Below are 27563 nucleotides of genomic sequence, written 5' to 3' on the forward strand. Positions count from 1 at the left end.
TTTTTTATTTATACGACCATGTATTATTTTCAGGAATAATTTGAGAATGTGACTTATTAGTGATATTGTTCTGTATTCACTGCAATATTTAACTTTTGTATTTTTAGGGATAGCACAAAAGGTGGTGAGTAACCATTGTTTCAGTATGTGTCCTGTTTTGTATACTGAGTTAAATAAGTCTACTATAATGTCTAAGGTTGCATCATTTATGCATTTTAAGGTTTCTATAGGAATTTGGTCCGGACCTTTAATGCCATTTCCGCTTTTAATATCTTTAAATCTATATCCTCTTCTACTTCTATCTCTATCTGTTCTGTTCTATTGTCTTTGAACAGTTCATTGATGTAGTCTGTCCATCTCTTTAATTTGTCGTTAGTATTCAATACAAGTTTCCCATTTGCATCTTTCAGTATACCCGGTTTTCTTGTTCTATTGTTGTGAGTTAATTCTTTAATTTTTTATGTGTGTTAAAACTATCATGTCTTTTCTGGTATTCTTCTATTTCTGCACATTGTTCTTTTAACCATTGTTCTTAATTCTGTATTTTATTTGTTTATCCCCTTTTTTGTACATCTGATTATCTTTGTTTTTATATTGATGTCTTTCTTCCATTAAATCTAAAATTTCTTCCGTCATCCATTGCTTCTTTTTATATCTGGTTGGTATTAGAATTTCTTTTTGACTTTTATCTATTTCTGTCTTTAATAATAACCATTTTTTATCCGTCTCAGTATTTTGTAGAATTTGTTCTTTAACATTCATTAATCCGTTGTTGATTTCATCTGCCAGGCTTTGTCTTATGTGTGGGTTTCTTAATTTACTTGTATCGATTTTTGCATTTGTTGTTCTTCTTTTTATTATTTTCATTTTGATCCTAATTTTGGTCATTACTGGTCATTACTGATCCTATGTCGACACTTGGATAGATTTTTGCGGATATAATTTCGTTCCTGTATCTTTGTCTAACTAATACATAGTCTATTTTGCTTCTTAGAATTCTCTCTTCTTGATCTGCTGGTGACTTCCAGGTATATAGTCTTCTCTTTGGCATTTTGAATAATGTATTAGTTATAACAAAATTATTGTTTTGGCAAAATTCGATAAACCTGTCACCCCTTTCGTTTCTGTTGCCCAGACCATATCCTCCTGTACATTCTTCTACTTTTTCATTCACAACTTCATTGCTAGCTACATTTAGATTGCTTATAAGTTCTTGTAGTCCTGCAGGATTATTAGCAATCAGAACGATGTCGTCTGCAAATCTAAGATACCTGAGGTATTCTCCATAAATGGGTATTCCTTTGTTCTGCCAGTTCATTTTGCCGAATCTATTTTCTAGAGTTGCAGTGAAGAGCTTTGGTGATATTGCGTCTCCTTGTCGGACGTCTCTGGTAGTGGGAAATTCTGTAGTGTTTTCATACATTTTTACTTTAGCTTTTGCTTGTCTGTATATATTTGCTAAAGTTTCTATGTACGGTTTGTCAATGCCTTGGTTGGTCAAAGCTTCTCTTACTGCCTTGGGATATATAGAATCTAAAGCCTTCTCGAAATCTATGAAGGTTAATGCTAGCGGTATTTCATATTCTTTAGCTCTACTCATTAGTTCTCCAAGTGTATGAATCTGATCTATGGTACTGAATCCACTTCTGAAGCCAGTTTATTCTCTCGACAGTGCAGCATTTAATGCGTTTGTTAATCTGTTGTTGATGATCTGTGTTAATATCTTGTATACGATTGGTAGTAGACTTATAGGTCTGTAGATATTGATATCCTCTTTGCTACCTTTCTTATGAATGAGAAATATGCCTGCTGAGATTTTCCAGGTTTTATTGCCAGCGTATTTAAGCAGTTCCACACACTCACACACATAATATATATATATATATATATATATATATATATATATATATATATATATATATATATATATAATATATATATATATATATATAATATATATATATATATATATATAATATATATATATAATATATATATATATATATATATATATATATATATATATATATATATATATATATATATATATATATATATATATATCATCACCACTGGCTCGACAACCCTTTTTGGGTCTTGGCCTGTTCCAGAATTCTCCTCCATTCTGATCTGTTTCGTGCTTTTTTTCTCCAGTTTTTTATTTTTAAGGTTGTGATATCATTTTCTATTTGTTCTTATTGTTTAATTTAATTTTTTTGTTTGCACTGACCCATTTTATTTCAATTAAGTCTACAACTAAATTAAGTGTCATTGAAAAATCAATTCTTTGTCGTTAAACTACGTTAAAATAACTGATAATTTCAGTCAGTATCAGTAGGCTATAAAAAATATTGTGTGTGTGTATTAAAACTTGAATGAATTGTTGAATTTTATTAACTCTACCTGCAGCAGACATATTCCAAGACATTATGCGAAATTAAAATGTTGTCTGTAAAAAATATGATACTTAATAATGTTGAATAATTATAGGAACAGGTTATAATGAATTAATAAATACTTATATATGATAATCGCCAAGTGTTTCTTTGTTTAAACTCGTCTTCGGTTTTGTAATAAATTATTAAAGGAATAAAATAAAATTGAAATACGTTTGTCGATTTTTTATAATTTACAGATATTTATGTATTTTATGTCTTTTGACTGTTTTTAAAATTCGGTAAACAAATTATAATAAAGACAAAGGTCTTGACAAAGACCGTGATAGTAAAACTGGTGAGAGAGCTGTAGACCAGAGAACTAACGATTTTCCCATGACACTCGTTGATACAGGTATCTAACAATTGCTTTTGAGCAACAGTTTACTGCAACATTTTGGAAGACATTTGAATACGGAGATAACAGCAGATCCTGTGTTGTATGCAGAACCGTTTATCCTCAATGAACATTTAGACCGTTTGTTTAGTATGGAAGAACTTCAAATAGCATTGGATTCTTTAAAACCAAATAAAGCATCAGGAGTTGATAGAATTGCTGCTGAGTTCCACAAGTTTCTTCCAGAAAACGGAAAAGTGCTTGTACTTGCTAATAATTTTTTCGTCAAACCAGACTTTCCTTAGGGTTTTTATAATGCAATAATTTTTCCTCTTTATAAGAAAGAAAACATGGAAAGTGCAGAAAGTTATCGAGATATTAGCTTCTTAAATGCAATAACCAAACTTATTGCGGCATTGATTTTAACCAGACTTACCTCGTGGGTACAAAATAATAACATTTTAAATGAGTTCCAGGCAGGATATAGAATACAGTTGATCGGCGGGCCCTTTTTTACAAGTTGAGTCACTTGGGATTATCTACTAAACTGCTGAATTTGTTAAAACGTATGGTCGCAAATACAAAATCGGCAGTCTGGTCAAGTGAAGGTCTATCTGAATGGTTTGATTGTAATGTATGAGTGAGACAGGGATGTCTTTTAAGTCCATTACTGTTTGCGCTTTTCTTGAATGACCCACATGAAGCATTGGGAGGCGGTTTGGAGATAAATGGTTTGATTATAAGACTTTTATTATATGCAGATGATTTGGTTTTGATGGCAATCAATCCGAAGGTACTACAGCGGACGATTAATGAACTGGAAAAATACTGCAGGATGTGGAATCTAAAAATAAATTTGGATAAATCCAAAATGATTGTATTCAGAAGAGGAGGTGGTGTGATCAGGGAATCTTGGAAACTGAATGATCGAGTATTAGAGGAAGTGAATAACTATAATTATTTGGGAATGATGGTAACACCCAAGTTGTCGTTTAAAGCTCATCTAAAAAAGTGCCAGAGTTTGGCAAAAGTGGCGATTCACACGGCGTGGAGTAGTTTAGTGTCTAAGGCTGATATACCCTTTTTGGCTAAAGTAACAGTGTATGAGTCGGTGGTAAGATCAATTTTGACTTATGAGGTCTTTTTGAGTACGATGAGGTGGAAATAATCAGAATATTTTATATAAAAAAAATGTTTTCTTGTCCAAGGTATTGTCCTAACTTTATGTTAGATTTAGAGACAGGTATTGCTAGAGTCAGACTATATACGATGAATTTACATAAAAAATAGGTTAAAAAAATACTAGGATATTCGGATGATAGGTTATAAAAATTTCCTTTGAAAGAAATGATGAGAGCAAGGTATGACTGGTGGAAAGATTGGATAAGCATGGGAGAAACATTTGGTGTTGAACTAAGGTGTGAATGGGAATGGAGAGATAGCTGGCCTAGTATAATTGAGAATATGATAGAAAAAAAGAAGGAGAAGATACATCGTCAGGCTAAGAATAGGTCACTCAAATCAATTTTTTTGGACACTACAAACAACTGCGGGAAGAAGAAGTAAACATGCATTTTCTACTGGAAATGGAAAATTTTGGGGACATTCGATGGCTGTTCAAATTAAGATGTGGAGTTCTATATTTGAATGATCGACCTGATAGAAATGATGAAAGAAGGTTTTGCTCAATGTGTAACATGAAGGAAAGGAAAGATGTGATAATTGAATTGCTTTTGATAAATTTGGTGATAAAAATATGTCATCATCATCATTTGTGCTACAGCCCTATAACAGAGCCTCGACCTTCCCAAGTCTATTACGCCAGTCAGTTCTATCCATTGCCAACTGTTGCCAGTTTACTGCGCCTATTTGTCTACCATCCTCATCTACACCATCTTTCCATCTGAGTTTTGGCCTACCCCTACTTCTACTTCCCACAGGTTGCGACATAAGGATTCTTCTAGGGGGGTTGTTCTGCTGTGATCTTGCCAGATGTCCTGTCCATCTTAGTCTTCCTATTTTTATAAAGGATACTACGTCTTTACCACCAATTATATGTTTATATCTGTGATATATCTCGTAGTTGTACCTCCTTCTGCAAACACCATTCTCACAGATGCCACTGAATATTCTTCTCAGAATCCTTCGTTCAAATATAAGCAGGAGATTTTCATCTGCCTTGGAAATAGTCCATGTCTCCGACCCATACGTCAACACTGGTTGTATAAGGGTTTTGTATATGGTTATTTTAGTTTTTTGGCTATGTATCAAACAAAATATGCATTATAAACACAAAAGATCTGTTGTTTTCAAAAGTTTTCTTTAAAGTTGATAGTTTGTGAGTCATAAATAATTTAAAACTAAAAAAAAACGCAAAAATACGATTTCTAAGGCTCAAAAACACAAGTAAAAAATATTATTTTCGAAATCATCAAGTGCCTAAATAAATTCGGCATTCAGTCTTCTTCTATCACCTCTCGATGAAAATTCTGGGATCAGCCGCAGCCCGAGCGCCGTCCTGTCATAAGGGCTTCATTAACGATTAACAAACAATGTTTTAAAACGAAATAAGCCCAAAATACTTATCGAATAATGATAGAACAAGGTTTGAACTAAAATTTAGATCCTGGGGGAACTTCTTTACCTTGGATTCTTGGGGAGTATTTGTTTAAATGATCAATAATTAGGAGTCCTAGTAATATTCCAAGAAAAAATGAGAAATGAGACAAATTTAGACATCTAGTAGTGATTTTACTGAGCAATGATGTACTTACCAATAAGTTGTTCTTCACCAATATGGTGATGTCCTTTGTGATGGCCCGTTGGGTGAGTTTTTAAGCCACTTAAGTCTTCTTGTTTTATTTCGTGGTGTTTCTCCACGTTTGGAAGGACTACTATATCATTGGAATGCGTTTCTGTTTCCTCGGAGCTGATATCGTCGTCATCGTCTAAAACGAATAGCGAAGTAATTAGCGTGGATATATCACTCAAAAATCCTGGCTCTGTCATATAGAAGACGTGATACCTCGGGTGATTATGAGAAGTGATTCATTAATTAAACAAAATATGAGAAGAAATAATTAATAAAACACTTAATAAGAAATAATAAGAAAAAATATGAGTGGAGGGACGGATCACTCTTTCTTTTATGCATATTTATTATATCAACTAAAAAACTTAAAAAACTACCAAAACAAACCCACTGAAGGGGCAGAATATGGTTAAACGAAGAACTATAAAAAAATAATAAATACATATTTCCATAACAAAGAAAAAAATGACAACAATTAGTTAGTCACGTAGAGCACAAGAATAAAAATATCTGTATTTAAAAAATGAAATTTGTTAACTAACTCAGTTCCTGACGATTCAAAATACGTATTCACTAAATACACACTTACCTTCTAATATTGGACCTGCTTTTTGTTGTATCCCTATTTGACTATCCCTTAAGCCACTCGGCATCCCTTCCAATCCAAAGTTAATTGGTAAATCAGGATCATCAAGATCTTCCTCTACTTTAATGTTGTTATCTCTATTTTGTTTTAAAAATAACCGATAGGCATCAGAACTGTAAGTTCGTTCTATTTCATTTTGATGACTCTCGAACCATTTCTTGTACTTTAGTTTTTTCAGATCGTTATCTAGAGTAGGAAGAATATGATAGCTGTTGTTTCTTTCCAGAAGATCCGGTATTTCCTCACTTACTGACTTATTAGCATTTTTATCGATTGTAAATAGATTCTGTGGTAATTCCAAAGTATTGCCATCAGTAATCTTGCAATCTTCACTTCTAACCTTATCGCAGCTTTGACACGAACAATTAGTAATTATTTGTACTCTTTTTTGTAAAATTTTTGGCCCCTCCACGTTTTTCTCTATTTGTTTAAGATTTACGTGGTAGCATTTTATCTCCGAAGGTTGACAGCTGTCACAATATGGACCGATTAACTCTCCGGGTTCAGCAGGTTGGGTTTTTGGTATGGAATAGCTATAGCAGGCTCCGACACAAACGTTGTTGTCTATGGTGACTGACTCGTAGCCAGGGGAGGCAATTATTTGTTGAATTGGTGTTATTTGACACCAGGAGTGTTTTTCTGGGTAAAGAACTATGTTGTGTACCTAAAAAATACATAAAATAATAGGAAAAAATATAATTTTAATAAGTTTATTGGCTACATTTGCTTATTGTAAGGCAAAACTATTTATCAAATAAGCGGTATTAGCCAAGAACAAGTAACAAATATATACAGTGAAATCAAGTAAGCAGTTAACTCAAACCTTTTATATACAAAGTAAACAAATCTTCCCGATACATATATGTATTTATAACAAAAATAAATAGAAAATGGGAAAGTTAGATCACTATTCTAGAAACTAAAACAAATCGTGAACGAAATCAAGTAAAAAATATATCACTAACTGTACTAAAACCCTAAAATAGTAGAACATGTTTACTGCTTCATCGCTATGTAATCATGTTGGAGTGCAAGCTCAAATTATTTGAAGGTTACAGCTCTTATTTAGTTTTATAGTAACACTAGCTACGCTGTTTTTCGTTTTTATCTCGACAATGGTTTTAGCAAATCTTCTATTATATAATTGTATCTTCAGTTGCTACACGGTAAAATAAATGACCTGATCTTAATGTTAGTTTCCCTTCACATTTTCTTTTTATCTCACTAATACCAATGAAATCCTAGAGCTATCATAACTAGACGCGAAAGAGAGATAATAGAAGCATTTAATGCGATAGAAAGAGCGGCACAAAACAGTGGCCTAAATATTAACGAAATAAAAACCAAATACATGAAGGCCAGCAAATCGACAGGCCAAAGAAACCTACAGAATCTGACAATAGGAGACTATAACATCGAAAGCGTGAAAAATTTTACATATCTAGCTGAGTTAATTAAAGAACAAATCGACCCAAATAAAGCACCAGGTTATGACCTCATTACCGGAAGACTGCTAAAAAATCTACCAAGAAAAGCTATCGTAAAATTAACAAATTTAATAAATGCTGCCTTTAGACTACAATATGTTCCAGATTTATAGAAGATAGCTGAGGTGATCATGATACCAAAGCCTGGGAAACCCCCCAATGAGGTGACATCATATAGACCAATATCACTCCTACCTGTGATGTCTAAGGTGTTTGAAAAACTCGTCCTGCGAAGAATCCTACCAATAATTGATGAAAAGAAAATAATTCCAGATCATCAATTTGGATTTAGAAATAAGCATTCGACAATTGACCAGGTGCATAGAATAACTGCTATAATTGAAAGATCATTAGAGAAAAGAAAAGTCTGTTCTTCAACCTTCCTAGATGTGGCACAGGCGTTTGATAAAGTCTGGCATAAGGGTTTGAATACATAAACTTAAATCATTCATGCCTAAACAATATTCAAATATATTACAATCATATCTAGCGAACAGACATTTTAGAGTTAAACAAGAAGCTGCATACACTGATCTCAAGGATATTGAAGCAGGTGTTCCACAAGTGAGTGTATTGGGTCCAGTCCTGTATCTAATATACACGTGTGATATACCTGAACTAGAAGACAACACCATAGCTACCTTCGCAGATGACACTGCTGTCTTAGCGGTAAGTGACACCGTCGAAGAAGCTACAGAAAAACTACAAAATTCAATAAATAAAATCCATGAATGGACCAAAAAATGGAAAATTAAACTGAATGAGAATAAATCAGTCCATATAAATTCCTACAAGAAAATATATTGGTTAATGGGAAGACATTCCTCTCTATCCATAAATAATAAACTCCTAATCTATAAACAAATACTGAGACCAGTATGGACCTATGGCTGCCAACTCTGGGGCTGTGCCAAGCCTAGTAACATCAAAGTAATCCAGATATTCCAGAATAAAGTACTGAGGAACATCGTAGATGCGCCTTGGTACGTTAGGAACAACGACCTTCACCGGGACCTCAAGATGGAAGACGTCAATCAGATACTCAAGAAATTTGCAGGGAGCCATGAACAACGACTCCATCATCATGTAAACGTCGAGGCTATCCAGCTCCTCGACAATACGAACCTAGAAAGAAGGCTCAAAAGAACAAAGCCTTTTGAACTGGTATAATGAGTGAGTGAAAAGCAGAGTAAAGTGTTGTGCGAGTATGCATGCTAAATTTAATGCTAGTTATTAGAAATAATAGGAAAGATACTAGTGAGTAGACACCTAATTTTAAGATTTCATTAGTAATTTAAGTTAGAAACAAATTGATAATTGGTCTTACTGACCAGATTTTAATGTAAGTACACTTCTGTGTCTTTAGTAAAAAAAAAATATCTAGGTTCACTAGTACCGCAGATAACAATGTTAGTGAAGAAGTTAAGAGAAGAATACATATCGCTAATAAAACATATAATGGACTAATTAAACATCTAAGATCTAATAACATCACAAGAAAAACCAAATGCAAAATATACAAGACCCTGATAAAACCGGTCCTTGTATATGGATCAGAGACATGGACACTGTCGAAAAGCGATGAAAATCTATTAGGTACGTTTGAACGAAAAATTCTTAGGCACATATATAAGGGGGTGAAAGAAAATGACATATGGCGCAGATATAATTTTGAACTATACACAGCATACAATGAACCCGAGGTCATAACATCCATAAAGATCGGATCTCTGTGCTGGATGGCCATGTTGAACGGCTGTTGGAGATTGAAACACCAAAACATATAATGTGGCAAACACCAGTAGAGAAGGTCAAAGGGAAGACCCAAACTTAGATACATGGAACAAGGGGAACAAGATCTGAAAACACTTAAGATTACCAACTGGAAAAACAAAGCAAAGAGTAGAACAGAATGGCTGAAAATCCTGGGACAAGCTGGGATCCAGAAAGAGTTGTCGAGCTACTGATGATGATGATGACCAATGACATCCCATTTTATACACTGAAATTCTTGTTGAAGTTATATAATTTTTTCTTTCAATGACATAGTCTTCATACTACAGTCTGGGGTTTTTAACACCCTCGCTCTTTGCTTTATTCAGTTACTGAAGAAATATCTGGAAATTATTAAAGAAATAAAGAGACTGATGACCTTACTTATCTACCTTAAACATGCATTCGAAGGAATCAGAGAAATAACCAACTTCTTTTTCACGTGCCGTATCAGAATTATCCGACTTTGGCGATCACCATTGCGAAAGCTTCTCGATCTTCTGCTACATGGAATAATTGTCCTGCGTTTGAATCAGCATCCACGAATGCTTTTTAACCGACAGATCTGTCTTGTTCCCATACCTCTATGGTTGCTTCAATTCTGTTCAAGCTTGATACTCTTAGTGTCGATACTTCTGCGTCATACAAAAGTACACACCAAATATAGTTCTAAACTGAGACCATTATTGCAAAGAAATGTCTTCATTTTCATAAAAGTATTTCTATGTATGGATCTAATTGGTCCATTACGACAGTTTGCAAATATGTAATTTTGTGAACTTTTTCAACTTGGTCTTACATTTAATTAAAGTTCTCCATCTGGATGTGGATTACGACTAAAGATTAAAAATTTGGTTTCGTTTGAGTTTATTTTAGTGCACATTTCCTCTTATATTTTTTAGCATCTGTATTAATTTTACATGCTGTACTTTATCCAATGCCTTTTTGAAGTCCACGAAGCACGTAAATACATCCTTTCTCTGGAGTTAAAGACCGGAAAACAACTAGGAGCTTGTATTTTAAGAGAAATAATCCGTAAAATAAGTCTATCATCTTGGGGAGAGTACCATAGTACGCTTCCTCTATCTGATAAGTTGCTATGATCAAAATGTCAGCAAGTGAAATGTCATATAAAGGAATATGAAAATATGAAATATAATATAAATAATAAGTATACACGACAAAAGATACAGACTTAGGTAAAAATACGCTTATTATGAAATAAAAAAACTTACTTTATGCTCCCTTTCCGATATCACTTGTACAAAATAAAACAATAGTAACGATATTGCTGTTTGCATGGTGCTCCTGAAACAAAAAACAACATATAAGTTTAACAATAGAATATTTCGCCCATTTAATTTTTTTAAATTTCCAAAAGTTTATTTATAAATTAAAAGTGTTAGCAATGTAAGCAGTAATATACTGCTTGTGATGTGCGTTTCCTATTTCATTATATCTCGTTAAGCTACATTCTACTTCTTTCGTCGTACAAAGAATATGTCAACTTTTGTTGGGCACGCAGGATATTTTCGAAGAACCAGAGAAACGCTATGCTTTCTCCACAGTAATTTTCCTAGCCTAATTTCAAAATAAGACCATTGCGGCATAATAATTTTTCGCTTAACAAACGTCAGCGTACCCCTACCTCCCAACCATAGTCTAGCCCTCGAATATATATAAGAGAATTATTCATTCTTTGTGTCTATAGTGTAGACGTCCTCCAATTCGGCGGTGAGTAATTACAATTTCTTGTTTCATTTTCTTATCTTTGTATTGTCTATGTATTGTTTTTACCATATATTTTCTCTTGCCTTTACAGACACTTAGTCAATTCTGTTTGCCGTTTCATTCAGTCTGCCCATTTAGTCTGTATATTCATTCTATTACGCTACTGATTGCTTCTTTAAGTGTTTCAGGGGCTTTGTATAGGTGGCTGTAGAATTTAGTCACGAATTTTATTATTTCATTTCTGTCTGTAATTCTCGAGTTTTCGTTTGTTAGCGCCACAACGTGCTTCTTCCCCATGATTAATGTTTTTCTTGTTTTTTTTTTATAGTTTTTCCTGTTTTCACTTGTATTTTCCACTAGTCTTTTATTGTATTTTCTCATCTCATTATCTTCTTTAAAGCTGTTTCTTATTGTCTTACAAAGTTCCGTGTATTGTATTCGCTGTATGTTGCTACTTACTTTCATTTCCCTTCTTTGTTTCACAATTTTTGGTTTTATTAGAGATTTTCCTATGTTCATTTTATTGTTGTGGTCCTCCAATTTCTTTGGCACTATCAAAGATGATTTCCATTAATTGAGAGCTGTCGATTTGGTCATGTAATCTTTCATCAATTTTCCTTTGGTAGTGTAACCTCATAAACCTTTTTTGGATGGTGCTAAAAAGGTCATCAATGGAGACACTGCGGACGACAGCCAGATGGTTGGTGGAGAGCAAGTCGTGGGTTCGAAACTAGCTTTTGGAACCGGGAATGGATCCAACGGACAAAATAAGTAAAGATAGGATAAGATATATTAGAAAAGATACAGAAATAAAAAAAGATAGATGGGTAAAATTCCCAAAGATAAGATAAGATAAAAAAAGGGCGCCACTTAACTTTTTGGGGTTCAAGGGGAAAATTAAGAAACCTTAGAAACGAAAAGAGATAAGGAAAGATATTTAGGTTCTGAGACCAAATCCAAGAAAAGATATCAACAGTTAATTATTAAATAAATTTTGTCAACACACTTCATAAACAAATAATAAATATACCTATTAGGTGGACTCCGTCCACCTACTTACCTACAAAACTTAATCAGCCTGATCTATCTCCTGGTCGAAGGTATAATAATAATTTAATGTAATAAGCAAATATTCAGATAGGCAGCTGAATGTAAACACAAGTAAAAAATGCACCATCAATTAATAAATGGTTGTATACATATAGAAATAAACCGTATTATGATCAAGAAATTCCTTTACAGATACAATATAATAAAATCAATCACAAATTAAACTATTAGCGAAGAGAGCCTGGTAGTATTTAAAAAAATTCAACTAAAGCTGATTAAAGAAATCTCTCTTCGCTGTTTATGGGCTTATCTCGAGATAACGGATTCAGTAAATTTAAAAATGGATAGCAATTATAGCAAATAAAACAAAATGAATTAAATTTAAATTCAAAAGAATACAAAAAGATTACAAGAATTCTGTAGTATAAAAATGAAACCAACCCGCACTTGGTTGTAAGTTAACTGTCTGTTTCGCTCTGTTTTTAGTTTAATTAACTGTTCTTACTGAATATTGAATGTTCGTAATTATTATTTGTGAGAAGTTCTTAATAACTGATTGAAAGTTCATATGAAAGAATTAAATGTTCTTTTAATTGACTTGATAAATCGGTAGTTAACCTTAACTACAGGTGAAGAAATGGTTGACGCAGATTCATCCAGTAATATGATTACAATATTATTCGCCCAGATAATTGAAGGTAATATGATTACGATAACTTACAATAAATCTCGATGACTGCTGCACTATTTCACTGATTCTACTATACTTTACTAGTATAAAGCACTGAAATTAATCAAAATGAAGGTACTTTTTAACAATATTTCATCTAATATGGTATTAGATTAAGATATTTCAAAGATTTAAGTTTATACACATTTAAAGAAAAAATTCGCAGAGAACGGTAAGAAAGCAAGCGTCTTTACTCAAAGACTCTCCTGCCCAGAGTCCTTTTCTTCCTCTCAAAATTTAACAAGCTTCCAACAAAAAGTGGGATACCCCCCACTCAAAAATGACAACTTGTCTAACAGAACGCCGGGCTGTTTCCATCTCTAGGAAGATACCCGAACATAGAACGGTTCTAGGTAAGTAACGGGACTCTTGTAGTTGGGGTTATTATGTCTTGTAATTAGGTTCTTTCAGAAAGATACTCTAAAGAGCTTTTACGAGTTTTACGTGTTTACCAAAGTTATCAAAAAGGACCCGCCTACCATAAAATATTCTACTTCGCCTCTTTTGATGAGTACGACCATCCGTACTTTGAGAACTCCGTGATAGTCGGTATGTTCCAATAAAATTTGCTAAGGGTAAGCGAGCCCACCCGTATATCTATTTGCAGATACAGCCATGGGCGTATCAGTAACATGGGTAAAGGGATTAAAAATTATTTACTATGTTAATTATAAAAAAAAATGTTACAGTAGTGATCTCAGTTTTCTTTTAGATTGTTAATATTTATACGTTACTACTGGTTTTGTGATTTTTGCCATTTTTTACGATTCTTATGAGTAAAATTTATCACTTTCATTGATCGGTCACTGTGGACTTTCCATTGTTAGAGACTAATCTTAATCAACGATTTCCGAAGTGGAAATTGAAACGTCAATAAACGTACTTTAACCGTTAATTGTGTCTTATTCCCATTTAAATAGTAATTACTTTAACATGCCACAAGAAAATAACTTCAGAACAATCATCTTAAATATATATAACATGATATTTCTATTTTAAGTTTCGGCAAATAAGACATTTGAAATATGTCTAAAAAACGCTGAATTTAAACTTTCACAAACGATCTCACGTCACGGGAATTGTTTCCACGAAGACGGCATTGGGTTTAAATTTATAGCAGAACTTTTGTAGTTTCGAAATACGTACTTTTGTAATCGAAAAGAGGCAGTTTTAAACGTTTTAGGTAGTTTATACTGATTCAACGTTTTTTAGGCATATTTCAAATGCCCAAACTCAAAATCGAAATTTTATCCTATAGGTTTTGAAGATTAGACTCTAGCAATGGAAACTTAACAATGACTATTCAATATTACAATGGAAGTGATACATTTAAATATTTAACAGCTTTGTAGAAATTGACTTTATTTGCGGCAAAATGCAAAAGTTGCATACGAAAGCTGCGTTCTTCACTTTTAAATTGCATTTTAATTTATATCAATAGAACACTGTGATCAGAAGATATCGAATTTTTACCGTCGACTTAATTGATTTCGCGGGCGTAACTGACATTCAAAATCGACGGTAGCTTCAAGCTTTGTTTCTGAGAGAACGGTTCATACTACACAAAAAGTGGTAGAAAAAATTTTTCTTTTACATTATCTCAGCTACGTTTCATGTTTAAACTTCTTGGTAAATCGATGTTTTCCATTTTTCCTTCTTGCGAGTTTTTAGGAAGGTTTTAGGAGAAGCCCGTGGCAAACTTCTTGTGTCTCCTGTGGGATCCCAAAATTGACATTCTCAACAAAATTCAGCTTCTTCATATGATTTTTAGAGGTTCAGTAGCATTATCGTCTCCGACGACTGATAGGTATATCTAGATATGATAACTATATCTAGATCGTTGAGAAAGATTTTGAAAAATAAATTTTACCAGTTCATTTTTGAGAGGGCGTGATAGTTACACACGCAAACATTCTTTTACTCTCTAGACCAAAATATTCAATTAAGATAAATTTATTGCTCAACACCCATAAATTTAACCCATAAACTTAAGTGTTTAGTTGATCCATTTCGCAGCGTAGGTAGTAAGTGATATTTTATTCAGTTTTTGATATAAAAATGTTCGAGGCATAACCATATGAAGAATAATATATTCTCAGTTCCTAAAAAATAGTTAAACTAAACTGATATACCTGGACTGTCGAATAAAATTACAACTAAATACTAAGTCTGTGTTGTATTATGTGGTCACGTGCCGCTCGGCCCCAAAACAGGGAAAGGAAAACCGACAATATCTTCGCTTCGTCTAAGCGCTGTTCTAATTGAAATACTTTTAGCTATATTATGGCCGAGGGACCCACTGATTAACTTATGTGACAGTACCAATTAACATCAAACAGGAAATAAGCCGGCCGCCGGAGAAAACGTGGTATACGGAGTGTGTCATAAAGGTTTTTCTTCAAATCAATAACTCAAAATTTACGAAAAATTTTGTATAGCTTAAAAACTACATTAGAATATTGATAAGACCATAAACACAGGACCTAATTCTTCTTGGATTACGTAGGCCAACAAAAAATTTTGTTTTAATTACTTAAATTGCTTATTTTTATAGATTCTTGTGCGCTGTATCCAAACCTCAATACAAAGGTGCTAAAATGCAGAAATGCAGGAACTATAGAGGAAAGTCTGACCATCATACAAGAAACAGTAAAAGAAATAAAAGAAAAATACCTGAAGAAAGACACAGAAAAACGGAAATCGTGGATGACAGATGAAATACTTATACTTATGGATCATAGAAAAAAAAAGCAAGGAAAATTTCCAAAAATATCTATAAGAGAATAACAGAACATTGTCAGAAGAAAGATAGAAGCCAAAGAGAAACAAAAAACAGAACAATGTCAAGAAATAGAGGAGTATCAGAGTCGATATGATGACTTCAGTGTAAATCGAAGGGTGAAGGCTGGAAAGTTCCGAAAATGCAATTGCGAAAAAATAACAGATGATGAAGGCAATCTTGCAATAACCAAAGAAGATAAAAAGAAAGTATAAGAAGAATACTTGGAGAAACTTTTCCACGACCTCAGAACAATACAAGAACCCACCATTGAAGAAAATTCAGGTCCCGAAATCCTACCAGAGGAAATAACGGCAGCCGTCAGACAAACGAAGAATGGAAAGGCACCGGGACAAAGGCAGGAAAAATACCAGTAGAGTTCGTACCATTGCCCAAAAAACCAGGAGCAAAAGTTTGTGAAGACTATAGGACCATAAGCCTAATGAGCCATCTGCTAAAGCTGTTTTTAAAAGTCATCCACAAAAGAATTTACCGGAAATGCGAGGAATAAATTGCGCCCAATCTGTTTGGATTTGTGAACGCCGTTGGTACGAGGGAAGCTTTATTTAGCGTGCGGGTATTGTTTCAGAAATGTAGAGATGTCAGCTGTGGTGTTTTTGCATGCCTGATTAACTACAAGAAGGCTTTCAATAGAGTCAGGCATAAACAAATGATGGAAGTGCTGAACAGAACAGGGTTTGACGGAAGAGACCTAAAAATAATAGCTAATCTGTATTGGATTCAATCAGTGGTGCTCCGAATATATGAAAAATATACAGATCAGGTCAAAATAAGACATCTCAGTCCAGGACGCCGCCTGACTAACTTTAGTGCAGGATTCGTTCTTCGTACTCCCGGCGATAGTTCCCGAGGTACTTTAAAATGCCCTCTCGTCGCCGAGTCTACGCCGAACGCCTACCTGTTAAACCAGACCCTCCTCTGTCATTCAGCGATCCGGAAGCGGAATGGCCGCTGTAAGGCCGGCATCACTTCCGAATCACTACCTTTATTCATTCATTCTCCATTCATACACATCCACACTCATCGCTCCTAGTTCGGCATTATTTCCAGATGGACATTTCCTCCTTCCCCACAGTCCGACTCACGCATTCCAACTCATACAGTGTGACCCACTTTTCTAGCTTCACCTTTCAGCATCATTCACTCTTACCTTTATTCAAGATGAATAACCTGCGGTATGCAGACAATACAATAGTGTTTCCCAATACCATAGAATGGCTGCAAAACTTAATGAACAAAATAACGGAAACAAGTAGAATATATGGACTGGATATAAACACCTGAAAAACCAAGTTAATGATCATCAGCAAGGAAAAAAAAACTGGAGCAAATCTGTATGTGAACCAAATAAGAATTAAACGTGTCTCACAATACAACTACTTGGGAACTATAATCAATGAGTCGTGGGACAATACCCAAGAGATTAAATGTCACACCGGAAAGGCAAAAGTGCATTCTTGACTATGAGCTCTGTGTTCAAGAGCCATGACCTCACCCTAGAAACAAAAATTTTCACTTTCAGAGCACTGTGAATAGCCGCCTCTGATTATCCCTATTAGGGTGAAATACGTATAAGGCGGATACACAGACGCACTGTACGTGAAATCAAATATTGACTGTCTTTTCCTTTTATTCCGATATACTCTGTACGAGTACTAGAAACCAAATTCGCTAAGGATTTTTGCTTAGTTGAGGGGACATGTCGTGGAATGCAATTTTTAGATTCTCCATGTCTTTATTAACATCTTTATCAACGTCTGTTTTGCCTTGAAATTCTTAGAAGGCACAGATTAAAGCAAAAATCTGAATTTGGTTTCGAAAATTATTTTACGGATTTTAATATCAGATGTCGCTATTTGCGTCTATACGAAGCCATGTTAGAGTTGCTTCCAAAGACAGAAAAGATTTATTTTCACTTTCAGAGCGACTGTGAATAACCGTCTCTGATGATCCCTATTAGGGTGAAATACGTATAAGCGAATACACAGACGCACTGTACGTGCAATCAAAAATTGACTGTCTTTTCCTTTTACAATTTTAATCTTTTAAAGAGATTTCAGCTAAAATGCATGTACCAAAGGGACGTCAAAAATTACAGATACAAAAACTAACTAATAAAATAATTTAAATATGAGGAGATGAATAATTTTTAAACATTTAAAAAATTGGCATCCTGTTGAAGTAGTTTACTTAGACTTCTCCAAAGCTTTTGAGGAGTTTGTTCCCAAACATCGATTACTAGTTAAATTTGATCACTATGGTATCCATGGAAAGTTAATCATTTGGATTAAAATTTTTTTATCTGACAGTCTGGCATACTTCCAAGTTCGTGTTATGGAAGCTTATTCACTAGATAAACCAGTCAAGAGCAGAATCTCACAAGGATCAGTACTTGGACCACTACTCTTTCGTATCTACACTAGTGATCTTCCGCTCATTGTATCCAGTAAGGTTTCCATTTACGCTGATGATACCAAATTACATATGAATCCAATTATTAACCAACATATTCTTTAACACGATCTCGACGTAATATTCAAATGATCCTCAGAATGGTTACATTGAAAAATGCGTTGTACTACGTACTTTATTAATGGACATACCATAAAGTCAGTAAACTCCTAGAGTAATCTTGGAGTGATAACTAATAGTACTGTATACAAAACACTAATAAGACCAGTGCTAACATATGGTTCAGAAACTTGGACACTAACACAGAATGACCAAGAATTGCTCAAACGTTTTGAGCGAAAAATACTAAGACGAATATATGGAGGCATAAAAGAACAAGGTTTGTGGCGCAGGTGTTACAATTTTGAGTTGTGTAGAAGATTTGGAGAACCTGACGTTGTAAAATTCATTAAGGTAGCACGCCTCAGATGGATAGGTCATGTAATCAGACGAGAGGAAGATGCCATAGTCAGAAAAGTTTTTGACCGAAGAGGGCCGATCGGACAACGAAGAAGAGGAAGACCGAGACTTAGGTACCAAGACAACCTAGAAAATGATTTGAAGTCTATCGGAATTAGAGCATGGAGAAGAGTTGCCAGAGACAGGGGCGAATGGAGGATTGTTCTGAAGAAGGCTTTGGCTCATAAACAGCTGTAAGGCCACTGATGATGATGATAACTAATAGTGACTTAAATAATTGGTCTTGTCACATAAACTTGAAACTGTTTCTGATCCGTAAATGTTTTAAACGTATATCTCTAACCTCCGTTAGTAAACTTTACTCATTATATACGTCAGGCCTATTTTTGAGTTTTCTGGGCCAGTTTGGAGTCCAGATCTCAGTCGCGATAAAATCTTACTTAAAAATGTTCAGCGTAAAGCCACAAGATTGGCATTTAGCCGTGTAAGTGTATGAAGATAGACTATCCATGGCTCATCTTACGACATTCGAGCATCGATGTCTTTAAGGTGATCTAATTATGTCCTTTCGTATTTTAAAATATAGTCTTGGAAACCTAAACGCCAGATTTACTTTAATTCAAGACGAAAGATTAAGAGACTATCGTTAAAAATTGAAGAGGGAACAGAAAACAGTAAGGTTCAGGGTGAACTTCTTGCCAAACAGTAAATGTAATATCTGGAATAATTTGGATGAAGACACCATATCGGCAACTAGTATTCAAATGTTTAGAAATAGACTTGATAGTTCTTTATTTTATTTATAGGATTGCATTATTTTAAGAACGCTTTACTGTTTTAAAGTTTTGTTTGATGTACTTAATTGTAACTTCTATTTTTTTCTTAGTTTTTATTAGTTTTATAATGATATTTTTCTTAGTTTTTGGGCATAATAGGATCTCACTCCTCTGCCCTTATTTGTTTTATAATAATAGTAATAATCTAACTTCAGAATTTTTGTAGGCTGAAGTTACATAGGAAGTTTTTTGGATATTTTAGAAGGTACCAAGAAAAAGTGACTGATTGAACAGTAGATAAAGAGGTTGACTTGGCAGAAAAGTACCGAACCAGCACTTTTATTTACATTTAAATGAAAAATTTTATTTGGGATTATTGGGATAATTAATTTTAAATTATTTTAAATGTCAAAGTTTGTTATAGACTTCTTGTTGATGTGATAGATGTTAGAATAAATATTGTAATAAAACGAGTGAAATAGAAAATACTAACACACTATCGACAATAAAAATAAGAACTTCCTGATCTCTTTGCAGCCATATTTCATTTTTGGTCCGTTTCCTCATTCTGATGGAATTTGGTGTCGTGCTTCGATAAAGTATGTTTTTATACACACCCTGTAGAAAGGAATTGCGCAATAGGTGAGTGTGTGTATGTGTGTCTATCGGCAAAACGTTTTAAATCAATCGGTGTTTTCAGGTGGGCGGCGCAAGGGACGGTGTTGTAACCAGATTCATTCATTCATAAAATTCGGATTTGATTATATGGAGAATAAGATGCCGGTGTTAAGTGGTACGCACACGATCATACAGGACCGGTTCTTCGGTCGAGTTCGCCTGGGGCTTCTTTCGTGACTCAACTCTTTGCCAACCATGTTCCTACATTTGCGATCTAAATATCCCTCTGAAACATTTATTCCAGTACTTAAATTATACAAATTAAATCATATTGTAAAATATGTTTGGTAACAATATTTTAAAAAATTGTTTCTTGTGCATGAATTCAATAAATTGGAAAATAAGAACATCAGATTGATGTTTACTTAAAATTTCCAAATCCAGAATGGTATACAGGGCGTTACTTTTACAGATTTTGTGTAACTATTCTTGTCGGCATTGGTGGGAACATATCGTCTTTAAAACGACTTAGTGAAGGAAATCAGTAACCAAATGATACATAGGCGGCTTAGTGGGACAAAAATTACTCTGAGAATAACATAACTTTGAGACCAAACAACTTTATCTACGTCTAGAACTAGTAGCATACGTAGAAGTGTTTAAATTATATTTTCATGGAAAATAAATCGACAGCTGCTACAAGAGAAAATATTTATTGTACAGCTGGTTCCTAAAAAAACTGATACAACTCTTAGTAAAATTTGATCATTTTGAGCAGTGTATTTGATTGGTTTGACATATTATATTTATTGTGGCAGACAAATAATAAAATAAACAAACAAACCAAACAATTTATTACATATTATGTTAATCCATAAATTGTAATAATTATTTTGAATTCCTGCATTTTATAACGAGTATATAAATGATAGTTTTTACATAAAATAGGGTTGTTGTTATTATTTTTGTTATTATTAAATAATAAAACAAACGACTTAACTCAACAATATATTAAAGCAAGAATTGTAACCAAATTAAAAGATTACTGGGCACTACCAGAGGCAGCAAAAAAAATGGAGGGAACAAGAAACTCTTTTGTAATATCTCCATTAGCATTGATAACAGCTTGTAGTCTTCGGTCCATCTGCGTGAAAGGAACTATGAAATTGTCTACTACAGAGAGGTCTTCCCAAATCTGTTGTATACCGTGCCACAGCTCTTCAGCATTTTGTGGTATAAAATTACGTCGATACAACCGTTTTATAATAACTCCCCACACATTCTAGATTGGGTATAAATCTGGACTGTAGCTGGGCCGTGGTAAGGTTTCGATGTTGTTATTTTGGAGCCATTGGTTTATTATATTTGCAGTGTGAACAGGACAATTATGTATCACACTTGTTTTAGGATAAAATCATTTTCTGGATACAACTGTCCTACACTGGGAAACATCATATACATGATTACATATAGAGGATTAAATCTATTATTATCTGGTCTATACACCCCAATTTGGCCCTTTTTAGAAGATTCAAAAATTTTCTCATCTGAAAATATTACCCTGTACCAAAAATCTTGATTTTGTACCTGATGGTTAAAAGTAAATACAAATCTTGATTGCTTCTGTTGTGGTGTAAGAGCTTGTTTTTTTGCTGCAGTTCGGTACCTAAGACGCGATGCTTTAATTCTGCGCCAAATTGTCTTTCTTACTGGAAACTGTGACATAATTCTTGCAGTTTTCGCATCTTCAAAAGAATTCTCTTCTGATTTCTCCAAAAGCGTACGATCTTCATGAGCGCTAGATATTTTTGGCCTTCCAAAACCTTGCTTTCTTTCGAGAGTTTCTTGTTCTCTCCATCTTTTATTAATATTAGACACTGTTGTTCTGCTTGACCAACCATCTTCTAATTTCGTTACAATTCTTGCTTTTAATTCTTTGCTAGCATGTGGAGCCTTTATTTAAGGTTGAACAGATAAGTTATCTGACAAATTTTAAGATTTGCAAGAGACAACTCTTGCCCAAAAATGTCGAGACCAACAAAAAGATCTTTTAGTTGCGTTTATAGACTATGAGAAAGCTTTCGACAAAGTTAAACATAACATTCTCATGGAATGTCTAAAGAGAAAAAAACTCGACAAAAATGACATTAATATAGTGAGAAATCTCTACTGGAACCAACAGACTGTAGTAACATTAGATGGAAATAGCACAGATACGTAGAGGAGTGAGACAGGGCTGTGTACTTTCACCATTACTATTTAATATATATTCCAAAGAGTTATTTACGCAAACACTTGAAAACTGTACAGAAGGGATCAAGATAAATGGTGAAAATATAAAAAATAACATCCGTTATGCTGATGATACGGTCATTATCGCTGAAAGTGAGACAGACCTGCAGAAGTTACTAAACACAATTTGTGATACTGGGGAACAGTTTGGTTTAACAATAAACATAAAGAAAACGAATGAAAAACCATGGTAATCAGTATGAGTAAAGATTTCTAATTATTTTCAGATATTGGTTGTTAATTCCTGCTTCTTTTAGTATTCGCATCATCTTGGCGTGCTGTACTCGATCAAACGCTTTCTCGTAATCACTCAGAGTACCACGTGTAAACTCTATAATAGCATTACTGAAACAGAAAAGACATTACTTATTACAATGTTCTCAGGATAGTCAAGAATATAATCTCATAATTAACAATACAGCAATGGCGGATCTAGACATTTGTCTTAAGAGGGGAACTTCCAACTGAGAGGGAATCTTCCAATGAAACACCAACCAAAAGACATAAAAAAGATGATAAACCCAAACTACATAGAAGACATAAATACTAGGTTTTCTTTAATTTTGGACCTTCTTAGTGGGGGAGGAATTTCCTATTCCCCTCCCCTTGTATCCGCCACTGCAATACAGGAAATCAGGTGGGTAAGCGGCAGGTTAATATGTATTTAATATGTATTAAAAGGAGGTCAAGATATCGATAAATGCAAGGCTGATGGTACAATTTGTCCAAAATATGTTCAAAAATATAAGATTGTGTTTTAGAACAATAAACTCAAACAGTGGCTCAATACGCCAGGATCTAACTACGGCTGATACTATAGAGGCTATATTTGGCTCAGTACGCCGATATCGACTCATTAAGTTATCACGATGCATCGTATGCAAAATTTATTAGAATTAATTATTTTATCAAAGTATTAAACATTATGCAAAATTAACCTTTTAATACGAAACTATTAATAGACAACTACGTTGTCGATGAATCCAAGGAGACGGCGTATACTGTGAGGCATATAAATCAACTTTAGATTCTATAACGGCTATTATATTAGCAACTATAAACTCTAATATATTGACATAGCCTTTATAGTAAACACAGTCGCTTATATCGAAGTCAAATTAAAATTCCAATGGAATGAAAAGAACTGCTCTCTCCTTAAACATCGAATAAATAAAAGAGTATAAATGGTAAAGAAATAGAACTAGTAGAGGAGTTTGAGACAGCAGAATTAAGTATACTAGCAATATCAGAGACCAAGAAAAAAGGACTTCTTCTAGTGCAGTCTCCACTAATGAAGGTTGGCTATAACCATTGCAAATTCGTCTCTATCTTTTGCTTTTCTTAAGAGCGTATGTGTGTTTAACCCGGTCCAGTCGCGAATGTTTTTCAGCCAGGATATTTGTCGTCTACCAGGACCCCTTTTTCCTTCGATTTTACCCCTCATAATCAGCTGCAACAACTCGTACTTATCATTTCTAAGTATTTGCCCCAAATATGCTGTCTTTCGCCTTTTAATGGTGGTCAAAAGTTCTCTGTCTCTTCCCATTCTGTGCAACACCATTTCGTTCGTAATATGATCGGTCCATGGTATCTTCAGAATTCTCCTAAAAAGCCACATCTCAAAAGCTTATAGTTTTCATATTAAGTCAACATTAACAGCCCAGGCTTCGACACCATAAAGAAGAATAGAGTGGATATAACATTTTACCATCCGATATCGGATTTGCAGATTGAGTTTTTGGTTACTCAGAAATTTCCTCATCTTCAAAAAGGCTGTTCTTGATTGCTCTATTCTTGGGCGAATTTCTGATTTCGGATTCAGATCTTCCGTAATCCGGACTCAGAAGTATTTAATTTTGTCCACTTGCTCAATATCTTCATTTTTTATCTGGATACTTGTAATGACTTTACCCCTCATACTGATCTTCTTCTTAAAGTGCCTATCCGTTCCGGATGTTGGCGATCATCACGGCTATCTTTACTTTGTTTATTGCAGCGCGGAACAGTTCAGTGGTAGTCGTGTTATACCACTTTCGTAAATTTTGAAGCCAGGAATGCGTCTTCTTCCCGGAGTTTACACGTGGTACTCTGAGTGATTACGAGAAAGCGATTGATCGAGTACACCACGCCAAGATGATGCGAATACTAAAAGAAGCAGGAATTAACAACCAATATCTGAAAATAATTAGAAATCTTTACTGGAATCAGACAGCAAATCTCGGAGTTAAAGGTGAACACACTGACTATGTAAAAATCATGCGTTGAGTGAGGCAAGGCTGTATTTTGTCTTCTGTAATCTTCAATATGTACTCTGAAAGAATATTTATCGAAGCTTTGCACGAAACTGAAACAGTTTCGTTGCAGAAGTTCTTAGTTCTTATGAACAAGATTACGTAGAACAGTCAACAATATGGACTCAATATAAACGTTAAGAAGACAAAGCTTATGATAATTAGCAAGAAAAGGATAACAGAAGATCAACTCTACGTCAACCAATCCCCTGTAGAAAGAGTGACGCACTACAACTACCTCGGCACCATAATAAATGAAGAATGGATCAACAACCAGGGGATTAGAGCACGCATCGAAAAAAATAGATAGAAAAATTAGACGTTGATAAAGATGTTATTATCGTTTCGAAAATTAGTTTACTGATTTTAATATCAGATGTCGCTATTTGCGTCTATACGAAGACATGCTAGAGTTGCTTCCTAAGACAAAAAAGATTTATTTTCACTTTCGCACAGACGCACTGTACGTGAAATCAAATCTTAACTGTCTTTTTCCTTTTATTCCGATATCTTCTTCTTCAAGTGCCATCTCCGCGGCGGAGGTCGGCAATCATCATAGCTATTCGAACTTTTGAGACGGCTGCTCTGAAAAGTTCATTTGATGTACATCCGTACCACTCTCTCAGGTTGCGCAGCCATGACATTCTACGCCTCCCTATGCTTCTCTTTCCTTGGATCTTTCCCTGCATGATCAGTTGGAGCAAGGTGTATTTCTCTCCACGTGTAATATGTCCGAGATATTCCAATTTTTTTGTTTTTATTGAATTTAAAATTTCCATTTCTTTGTTCATCCTTCTCAGAACCTCTTTGTTTGTGACGTGTTCTGTCCATGATATTTTCAGAATTCTTCTGTACACCCACAGCTCAAATGATTCCAGTTTTTTCATTGATGTAGCATTCAAGGTCCAAGATTCCATTCCATAAAATAAGGTCGAAAAAACATAGCACCTCGCCAACCTAACTCTTAGTTCCAGTTTTAAATCCCTGGTACATAGAACTCTTCTCATTTTGTTGAAATTTGCTCTAGCCTTTTCTATTCTTATTTTTATCTCCTGATTGTAATCATTTGTGGAGTTAATCATTGTTCCCAGGTATGCATATTTGTCCACTTGTTCGACGTTGGTTTCGTTTATTAGAAGATTCTCGTTATTTCTTTGAGTTTTCGATATTCTCATGAATTTCGTCTTCTTGACATTCATTGTTAGACCATACTCTTTTCCATACTCTGCTATTCTGGTCACCAGTCTCTGAAGATCTTCAATGTTTTCGGCTAAAATCACAGTGTCGTCGGCATATCTAATGTTGTTAATGGGAACTCCATTTACCTTTATTCCAGCTGTTTCACCCTCAAGAGCTTTTTTCAGGACCTCTTCGGAGTAGGCGTTGAAAAGAATTGGCGACAATACGCATCCCTGTCTTACTCCACATCTAATTTCAATTTCTTCTGACAGCTGTTCGTTAACACGTACTTTTGCTCGCTGTTTATAGTATAAATTTGATATAATCCTGAGGTCGTTGTAGTCAATCTTCTTTGATTTCAGGACATTCATTAAATGTTTATGTCGTACTTTATCGAATGCTTTATTATAGTCAATAAAACATGCGTATATATCTTGATTGACGTCCAGGCATCTTTGTATTAGTATATTAAGTGAAAAAAGAGCTTCACGTGTTCCTAGGCCTTTGCGGAAACCAAATTGTGTATTATTAACGTCTATGTCCAGTTTGTGATATATTCGGTTATGGATGACTTTAAGTAGTAACTTTAGCGTATGAGACATTAAGCTAATGGTGCGGTAATCGCTGCATTCTCTTGCGTTTTTCTTTTTAGGGAGACAAATAAAAATAGATGTTAACCACTCTTTGGGTAATACGCCTGAACTATAAATTTGGTTCAAAAGTGTCACTAAAACATCAATGTGCTTCTCATCTAGAATTTTTAGGATTTCTATAGGAAGCATATCAGGTCCAGGGCTTTTCCCGCTCTTCCGATATAAAGAAACCAATTCGTTAAGGATTTTTGCTTAGTTGAGGAGATATGTTGTGAAATGCAATTTTTAGATTTCCCATGTCTCTAATAACATCTTTATCAACGTCTGTTTTGCCTTGCAATTCTTAGAAGGCACAGATTAAAGCAAAAATCTGAATTTGGTTTCGAAAATTATTATATATATATATATATATATATATATATATATATATATATACATACATATATATCTTCTTCTTCTTCTTCAGTGCCTTATCCGGTCCGGATGTTGGCGATCATCAAGGCTATCATGGTTTTGTTGACTGCTCTGCGAAACAGCTCCGCTGAGGTCATCCCAAACCATTGTCGGAGATTTTTCAACCACGAGATACGACGGCGTCCCGGTCCTCTTCTGCCAAATACTTTACCCTGCATAACAAGTTGAAGAATTCGATATTTTTCTTCGTTCCGCATCACGTGGCCGAGGTACTCAAGCTTACGTTGTTTAATTAAATTAAGCACTTCTTTTTCTTTTGTCATGCGCTGTAGGACCTCAACGTTGGTGACATGGTCCACATAAGATATTTTTAGTATCCTTCTGTATATCCACATCTCGAAGGCTTCGATTCGTTTTTCAGTGGCTTGCGTCAGTGTCCAGGCTTCAACTCCATATAGTAATACTGGAAGAACGTAGCACCTCACTATCCGCATCTTGGTTCCCAAACTGAGATCACTGCAGCACAGCAAGGATCTCAACTTAATAAATGTAGACCGTGCCATTTCAATTCTGGATCTAATCTCTTGAGCGTAGTCCCATTGTACGTTGAGGGTAGTTCCAAGGTAAGTGAATCTGTCGACTCTCTGGATCTCTTCGCTACCTGCCATTAGTGCCCCGGGATCTAAATTTGTACGGCTGACAACCATGAATTTAGTTTTCTTAATATT

The 27563-nt window shown here is 34.5% G+C and overlaps 1 protein-coding gene across 2 annotated transcripts in view; it reads right to left on the reverse strand.

Annotated features, from left to right (window-relative positions):
* The window catches only part of LOC140435258 (uncharacterized), a 150080-nt gene that overhangs the window by 5039 nt on the left and 117478 nt on the right, over positions 1–27563 (reverse strand). For both annotated transcript variants that reach the window (XM_072524074.1, XM_072524075.1), the window contains 3 exons: positions 10726–10798; positions 6174–6894; positions 5547–5720 (listed from right to left, as the gene is read on the reverse strand). In XM_072524074.1, coding sequence (XP_072380175.1) covers positions 5547–5720; positions 6174–6894; positions 10726–10798 — 968 coding nt within the window. The remainder of the gene's footprint in view (positions 1–5546; positions 5721–6173; positions 6895–10725; positions 10799–27563) is intronic.

Source organism: Diabrotica undecimpunctata, chromosome 2 (assembly GCF_040954645.1).
Source record: "Diabrotica undecimpunctata isolate CICGRU chromosome 2, icDiaUnde3, whole genome shotgun sequence".
Lineage (NCBI taxonomy): Eukaryota > Metazoa > Arthropoda > Insecta > Coleoptera > Chrysomelidae > Diabrotica > Diabrotica undecimpunctata.